Raw genomic sequence first — 9,173 nt, forward strand, 5'->3', positions numbered from 1 at the left:
TAAAAAACAATCCGTTTCGACAATGTTGACTGCAAGCAAGTCATTGATAAGCGACGGGCAGATTAGACACATAGCCATAATTGAAAACATAGATTAGGCGTTTTTAACGCTAACATTGAAGTGGATGATGGCATTCAACCGGGTAAAAATGTAAACAAGGTCGGGCCGACATTTTTAGTTAGCTCCACTCCATTGCGAATTAAAACGTTAGCTACCTAGCAACTGTAGCTAGCTAATACTGACTACCTTTTAATTCGCAATGGAGTGGAGCTAACTAACTGTACAAAATGTGATTGTCTGAGACTGTATTTTGTACAGTTGGCTAGGGGTGGACGGTATGGTCTAAAATTTATATCACGGTATAATTTGAAGCATAGACGGTAACGGTATATATCACGGTATCATCGTTTTTGATAAAAAAAAATTTTTTTATTTTATATATATATATATTTTTTTTTATAAAATATATATATTATATAATTAGACTTGTACTGGTATTATCTGCGAGACATCGCCACCACGCAACAAGCTCCACTGTCTGTGTGTACTCTAGTAGCCTCCAGCTACGGCCAGAATTCTCCGGAGCTGCACCTGGACCTATACTCGAGTAGCCTCGAGCAGAGCTACGGCCAGGATTCTCCGGCGCTGCACCTGGACCCTATTGTATTGGTATTATAACGTTAGCAAGCCCTCAGCTCGAATACGCATCGAATCAGTGTTATAAGACATTGATATCATGAGCTATCTGTAGCTACTGCATATATAACGTTAATACAACGCCTCAGTGAATTATTTAGTTCAATGGGACATTTCGTTTTGAACGGTGAACTAACTTGTGTTAACGTGAGCTAACAGGTAGCATACACGTCTCTAGTACTAGACTTTGTGGAGCGTTTGTTGATGTCAGGAGCTATCGGTAGCTGGCCGACTAGATACCGTTCGGTTAGACAATGCCCCATCATGTATTAAACTAAAAGTGAATAGTTGACTGGGTCATTTTGTAACGGTAGCTAAGCTAACGTTAGCTCAGGGAGACGCCGACAGCTCCCGTGTCCCGTCCCACTAGACTACTAGACCCGTGTTTACATGCGTGCGGTAGGGGCTGGCACGCCCACTGCGCGAAGCCTCCTAAATAACTTTTTCCAGTTCGCACATATCTATTATCTATGACTAATTCTATCTATTTTTAGGGGCAAATGCCAGTGAAATAGTTGCGCTGTGGTTACATGACGTCATTGCTATTTTAGAGCTGCACTACCGGTTACACGGTATACTCAAAATCCATACCGTAGAGCAAATTCATACCGTTTATACCGTATACCGTTTATACCGTCCACCCCTAAATTCTATCTATTTTTAGGGGCAAATGCGAGTGAAATAGTCGCGCAGTGGTTACATGACGTCATTGCTATTTTAGAGCTGCACTACCGGTTACACGGTATAGGCAAAATCCATACCGTAGAGCAAATTCATACCGTTTATACCGTATACCGTTTATACCGTCCACCCCTAGTTGGGAGCACCAGTGCTACCAAGTATACATTTTTTTTTCGAGCCCTGCACGCAACACAGTGCTCTTCACATTTTCATACACTAAGGCCCCGTTTAGACGGAAACGCTAGCAGGTGAATCCGCAAAAATATTTTTTCGGATGTGCCTTTCGTTTATACGGAAACGGCGTTTTTACGGGGTGAAACCGCAAAAAAGTGAGACTACCTTCCAGGGTGGAATTCCTAGAAACGCAAAAGCTTTGCGCTCTCGTCTAAACTGTTAAAACGTATAAATCTGATAAAACGATGACGAAAGGTTTGTCACGGCTCTGGTCGCGCGTACTGCTTACGTCACAGGTAGCAGGTATGCGCCAGTAGCCGAGACGTAAACAAAGCAAGTATGTCTGACTTATATCAACGGAGATCACCTGAAGGCTACATTGGCAGTACTTTTAACCCTTTCACTGCCACACGACAGAAGGTTACCCCTTTACTATCACACAACCGGCTGTCGTGTGGCAGTGAAAGGGTTAAATACACAAGAATCTGTCCCGCGGCGTGAGTGGACCCACTGTCTGTGAGTGACTCTGCTTTGGTGCAATCACATTCCCCATCCACAGTCTGCGAATCAGAGGCAGAGTAGGGCGGGTCTTCACAGCACGTCATGTGACATATGCGCCAATCGTGTGACAGCGGGTCTCCGTCGTTACAGCGTCGTCTGCACGGAGAATTCCACTCCAAAACGCTCGTCTAAACGTAAAATTAAAAGTGAAACCGCAAGATGACTTTTGCGGTTTCTGTTCACAAAACGCTCGTCTAAACGGGGCCTAAGCTATCATCCATGGACAACGAGGCACATGCCTCCTGCGCCTTACCAGTGAGCCTGCACTGCAACAAAATTGCCCACATGTCCACTGGCCAAGGCAGGGCATGTGCTATTCGCTCAAATGCAGAAAAGTACGCCTCTACCTCCGACTCACAAAAAAGGGGAACTAAAGAGACATGCTGGCTGATATTAAAAGGTGCCTTGAGTCGGAGAGTACTCCAGCTGGAGAGGAACGTTACGCATAGCGTCACTAGTCTCCAACTCCAGCTTCCGCATCGACAACTGAAATTGTCTATCCCTCTCCCTCTCGTTCACCTCTCTCGTCTCTCTCCTCCCTGTCTCTCTCGTCTCTCTCCTCCCTGTCTCTCTCCTCCTTCCTCTCCTCATACTGGAGACCAACCCTGACCTACGTCACAGTGTAAAACCAAAAAGCGACCAAACAAACAAAAGGAACCAAAACAGGTGGGGAGATCGCCAGAGACCAGAGGAAGCCTCCCTCTAGAGTCTATATCCTGACTGGGACACACCGACCCAGGTGTTCCCCAATTAGCCTGATGACCCTCCCCCAGCTCACCCCACCAATCCTGTGAAGCAGGGACACAGCAGAGCAAGCAAACACGGTGTGGGGGAGGGTCATCATCACAACTTTATGTGTATCTGCCAATTTCATGATGTATGTCTATTTTAGGAAATTATTCTATTTATAAAATAGAATATGTCTATTTTATGTGGATCAGTGTTAATCAAACCGTTAACAAAAGAGGCCTATTAACACATTGAGTGCCACGGACGCGTTTTGTCGTTAGTTCATGCCGACCTTTGAGTGCCCCTGTTTGTTTATCGTTTTTTTTTTTGCCGATTTTTATTCATATTTTATCAATCGAGCCTCGGGTTAGTGCTGCAGTCTCTCTGAGCTCAATTGGAAAGATACCGCCCCCTATCGTCTCTCCCTGTGTAACTGCACCCCATTACTTTACACTGCTGAAGGGGGGGTGGCCAGTTTGCTCATTTTACTTTTCCCTCAAGCCAACTGAAGGATGGATTGTGCTCGCCGGCCGGAAAACGCGTGGATTATGTATTTACAGGAACCAACACTGTAATCAATAAGCGTGATCGATATTTGGAATGGCGATCAGGAATTGGAATAATCTTTTTGGATAACATCTAATCTCAGGTAAGGAATTTATTTTACCAGTTTTAGGATAATCAGAGCTGTTTTCACAGAGATATAAGCGTTTGCCCTATGCGTGTGTGTGTGTGTGTGGCTGTGATCGCTGATGAGGAAATGAGATAATAGATTTTTCAGCCCGCCTCTATAGCGTGCATAAATACACATAATACTATCGATAATCTAGCGTTTATTTGAAAACGATTCATAAATAGGCCGAAAAATTACAACGTTTGTGTATGCTAGAATATTCCAGTAAATGCCTTTTATCACGGAATCTATATATTTTCCTGAAAAACTAGGGCTTTTCAAAATGCTATAAAACGAAAATGAACCGATTAAAAAACAATCAGTTTCGACAATGTTGACTGCAAACAAGTCATTGATAAGCGACAGGAAGATTAGACACATAGCCATAATTTAAGACAGAGATTATGCGTTCACAACGCTATCATTGAAGTGGGTCCTGGCATTTAACCATGTTTCCCATGTTAATGGCCGGGCACTGAAAGTGTTAAGATGTTAGATCCTGATATGAAAAACTATGTTATGGGGCGGCTGGGTGACGCAGCGGACATTGCGCTCATCACCAACGCAAGAGACACCAGTCTCGAATCCGGCTGTCAGCGTTGCCTCCGGCTTGGGCCGGCCATCATACTGACTCAATTGGCAGAGTCAGCGGGAGGGGAGTCGATGGGTTGTAGTCTGGTCGTTGTAAACAGCGACTCCTACAGGTCGGTCAGGGCACCTGCACAGCAAAGACAGGAAATGGCGGGGGCAGTGTGAGCCTCCCACACGTTACACCTCGCCAATGAGAGTCTGCGCTGGCAGGTGAAAAGAAGTGACTGGCTGCCTCCTCATGTATCGGAGGAGACATGTGATGGGCTTCTATCCTCCCTACGACTGGCCAGTGGGGGCACATGCGAGCAACGATCAGGGGAGGGGAGGGAGAATTGGCACGAGAGGAAATTGGGATGGGAGAAAAATCACAGAAGAGAAAAATTAGGTAAAAAGAAAAACTGTTATTTAATGTTCTTTGCCTTACCTTTGTCCATTTTTCTGCCATCTATTTTATGTCTACACTTTATGCATTGCTCTTGATCTGCCAATTTTGTGCTCATTTTTATCTTTTTTTTTTTACTGCTGTGAAGGACTTTGAACTGCATTTTTTGTATGAAAGGTGCTCTACAAATAAAGTTGATTATTATTATTAAACCACAATGATACCGATACACCAACTTTCACCACTGCATGGTGCACTGATGTTGAAAACACAGGTTAGTTCCCCTGTGTTTTTTGGCATAATGCTCTGTGGATAGTGACATAAACAAAGAACACATTGTGTTTTTATTCCTTTTCTCACAACTTGTATGTGTTATTAACATTTCAAATCTAAAAGCAATACAAAAAATTGGCATTCAAATTTTATAATATACTGAAGTGCACACAAAAAACGGCAACCGCTGGCCGTGACGCCTGGTTTCAAAATGATTTTGCCTCCTTCTTGTAAAGAGGCAAGAAACCACGGCGACAAGAGGCAAAGTTTCAACATGCTCAACTTCTGCATTGGGCGGCAAAACTATATGCACTACCGTGGGACGGCAGCCGCCTGGCTCCCCTCTGCCGTGAGGGCAGGAGCCTGGCGCCAAGTACGTTGAATATTACAACAGCGTCGGCTTGTAGCACCGTGACTCCACTAGTAGATCAGAACATGGCCCAAGCCTACAACGCCCACTTTGACATGCTTCTCACCTTTGGATCGTGAACAAAAGCGATTCCTTTGCCTCCAGGTGGAAGTTCTCCAGCTGTTGCATACTTCAGACACTCAATGATGGTCTGGAAACAAGGAGAAAGGGGTTATATTGCACTATTGTAAGTCTACTCACCATATTAAGCCAGGACAAATTACAAACTTACAAAAAAAATATTAAGATAAATGAAAACCATTGCTGTGATGTAGGCAATTATTTTCTTCAAACAGGGCTATTTAATAACTAAGCATATCTTACCTACACTGGATTGGTTTTACTAACTTTAATATACTTGAAGTGCACTGTGCTGCTTATCTAGGAAAATACAAATATCACTCTGCATCAACAGATACTCAATATTAAATTACTCAGATCTGCAGCAAAAAACACTAGCCTAACTGACTGACTAATATACCTTATACAGTAGTCTTGATTGACTAAAGATCAAATCAACCTATTAACCGACTAAGAGAGGGCAACCTTAAAATGCTATGCCATGTCTCCTGACACCATTGTGGATGCATTTAAAAATAACTTGATTTCATGTTTCAAAAGTAAATGCCACACAATGCTTTTTCACGGCACTTCAACACTAATGATATAGTGTTAATGAGAGCTGCGCTGGGCAAGAGACAATGTGCAGCACTTCCATTTGAAATGAAAAAGGTAAGATATTCCTTTAATGATCCCCTTGGGGAAATTCAGGCGTCATAGCAGCATGGGGGAGGGGAGGTATGGGCATGGTAATAGTAGAAAGACATGAATATAGGCAATCAAATGAGATCTGAATATATTTTATTTTAAAGAAAATATATAATAATAATAATAATAATAATAATAATAATAATAATAATAATAATAATAATAATAATAATAATAATAATAATAATAATAATAATAATAATAAACTGCATAAAACAATATAATTTGCTCTGAATATGAGAATGAGAAAGTGTAGTCAAATGTGCAGATGAGGGGGCGGCTACGTGGTGCAGTGGGTAAGGCGCTCACCACGAATACTGGAGACTAGGCTCGAACAGGTACGCCTCCCTGTTCGAGCCCCGCTCTCCACATTGCTTTCAGTTTAGCTGGTCGTCCGTACTAATACACATTGGCCGTATTAGGGGGAGGGAAACTGATGGGTGGGGATCGGGCGTTGTGGACAGCGACTCCTACAGGTCGGTTTGTGCGCCTGCGCAGTAGAATCAGGAAGTGACGGGGACGGGGGCGGGGCCCCTCCAAAGCCCAGACCCCTGACGCTGAAAGACCGGGCCGCGCAGGTGGAAAGATGCGACTGCTGTTACCTCGAGTATCGGAGGGGACTCGTGCTATGTATGACTTAGTCCACATTGCAGCCGGCTTGTGGGAGGCAAGAAACAGCGTTCGAGACAGGGGAGGGTTGAATTGGATGATACGAAAAATTGGGATGGGAGAAAAACATTTAAAATGGGAGAAAAAGTGGATCAAAGAAAAATTTGCAGATGAGGGTCTGTAATGTTACATTATACGATACAATAAATATAGACAATAAGAATTTATCATCTGAATATACTAAAGTAAACTTAAGGGTAACATTGTGAGACATACCGTTTTCCCTGCTCCGTTAGGGCCCACCAGTATGGTGAGTGGACTGAAGAAAGTGATGATCTGCTTGTCCTTGTCCTCAATTCCAAAACTCCTCACGCCCAGTATGCTCATCTTCTCTATCTTAGACATGTCTGTTTGTCGGAGGGGCTCACCTAGAGAGAGACGGGGGGCTTTGAGAAAGCAGAGCAGAGCAAAGCAATGCAGGGTGAATTCAACGCACTATTACATTTGATCTGATATTAAGATCGATAACTGGGACAGTTTGTGATTCGGCGTGACACACGAGACATTCATTGATCATGCCACTGTGTCCCGACTGTCCTCTAAAATTAGGTTTTTGCAGGACTTATGTGAAATCTCCAAAGACACTTCCTAGAATGGATGAGGGAACAGTTTTGTGAACACTAGTTGCACTAAACATGTAAGTTCATACTAGTAGGGGGAAGGCAACAGTGAACAGTAGTCCACAAAGTCAAGTCTCTATTTCACTGTCAGCCGAGCAGCCGAGCAGCAGTGGTCTCTACGCCTGTACGTCACAGCCATCAAACAATCACTGTGGCTTTACTTTCTGCATGGAAGGCAGGCGGTTAACCGTTAACGTTGCGTGGGAAATGTCTACCTGCAACAACGTGTAAGATAGAAGTGCTATTACAGTAGTCTGATGAATATGATGACAATTGAAAATGGGAGACCCTGGTGGAAACAAGACGAAAGTCTTTCTCTGGTCTGCATCCTCTTAACAATTGTATGTATTGAGCTGTACTGTACTGTACCCATTCTGCAATCTGTTAATAAACTTTTCAATCAATCAATCAAAAGTCCAATCGTGTTTGTAGTAGTACTGTATGCAAGTCATCGTGTAGTCTCCTCCCCACCGTATGTATATATTCTCTCCCACCCACCAACCCCCTCCTAATGTACAGTCTCCTCCCCATCATATGTATATATTCTCTGTCAGGATCTATGGGTAACAGTACTGTATATTTGCATATCGTATATGTCACAAATGTAACAGTACTATATACCTGTATGTCATGTATGTCCCTATGCCATAAATGTCATGATGTCATGTATGTTGAGTATGTCATAAATGTCACTATGAATTGAAAATGGGGGACCGTGATGTAAACAAGACGAAAGTCTTTCTCTGGTCTGCATCCCCTTAACAATTGTGTGTATTGAGCTGTACTGTATTGTACCCATTCTGCAATCTGTTAAATAAAGTTTTCATTCATTCATTTCATCGTGAAACATTATCGCCTCATGCACGCCAACATGCTTTATCACTGGCCAAAGCATGTCACAGTCACGAAAGCGAAAGGGGCTACAGACAGTCAGTAGCATCTGACTAACGTCAACATCGCCCTCGGCTTCAACTTCAAAGCTAACATTAATGGCTACGTTTCTAAGCTAGCAAGTTAACCTAAGTTCGGCTAAATTTGGTGAAAGACCAACCGTGCTGATTTCCCTCTTTCCAACTGAATAGTTAGTTACAGCACAGTAGCCAACACAATACATTAAACTAGCTTACTTAACGTGATGTGATCAGTGGACTTCGTGCAGCAGACTGGAAGCTGGAGCCTACTGACACTTTTCCCGCGGTGTGAAATGACGTCGGCAGTGTTGACAATTTGACATGTGACTTCCGGGCAAAAGCCAATCTTCTTCTTCTTCTTCTTCTTTTGAATTTCCGGCAGTCTAGACGCAACTAATTCGTATAACTCATAGATATATACATATGTGTTCTATATCTATGGTATCACTGCCTCTGTACAATCTATTTTACAATGTCCTTCTGCGTGAATATTTTCCCTAATGGGGATGCACTTCCGCGTTCGGTTTGCGCGATCTGATTGGCCACTGACGTTTCTGGTCATGTGACATGTGCGCCAATCGTGTGACGCCTGTTTCTATCACCGGTTAAGCTTAGGCACTCTTTCGAAGTTGGTTAAGGTTAGAGTTTGTCTTAGAGCAGGGCGACGATAGAACACCAGCCCTGATTCCAAACTCTAACCTTAACCAACTTCGAAAGAGTCGCCTAAGCTTAACCAGTGATAAACTAGGCGTTAGGTAGTTTGCAGGCTGTTCGCAGAAACAGGCGTCACGCGATTGGCGCACATGTCACATGACCAGAAACGTCAGTGGCCAATCAGATCGCGCAAACCGAACATGGAAGTGCAACCCCGTTAGGGAAAATATTCACGCTGTCCTTCTTCTTCTTCTTCTACTTGGCCAATTAAACTAAATGAGCTAACGATATTTAGTCGCAGACATTATCGCTTGTATTTTCTAACTCTTTCACCATCACTATTTCCCCAGTGCCAATTAATCACCATAGCTATAAATGTCAA

General features: G+C 43.3%; 1 protein-coding gene across 1 annotated transcript in view; it reads right to left on the reverse strand.

Annotated features, from left to right (window-relative positions):
* rad50 (RAD50 homolog, double strand break repair protein) overlaps nt 1-8,396 on the reverse strand; it is a 124,282-nt gene extending 115,886 nt beyond the window's left edge. Inside the window, exons 1-3 of the mRNA XM_084319584.1 lie at nt 8,354-8,396; nt 6,823-6,992; nt 5,237-5,320 (exon numbers count right to left, since the gene is read on the reverse strand). Of these exons, the coding sequence (XP_084175710.1) occupies nt 5,237-5,320; nt 6,823-6,951 (213 nt within the window). The 5' untranslated portion in view covers nt 6,952-6,992; nt 8,354-8,396. The remainder of the gene's footprint in view (nt 1-5,236; nt 5,321-6,822; nt 6,993-8,353) is intronic.
* Nucleotides 8,397-9,173: the final 777 nt, after the last annotated feature.

This window comes from Notolepis coatsorum, assembly GCF_963971535.1.
Source record: "Notolepis coatsorum genome assembly, chromosome: 8".
NCBI classification, from domain to species: domain Eukaryota; kingdom Metazoa; phylum Chordata; class Actinopteri; order Aulopiformes; family Paralepididae; genus Notolepis; species Notolepis coatsorum.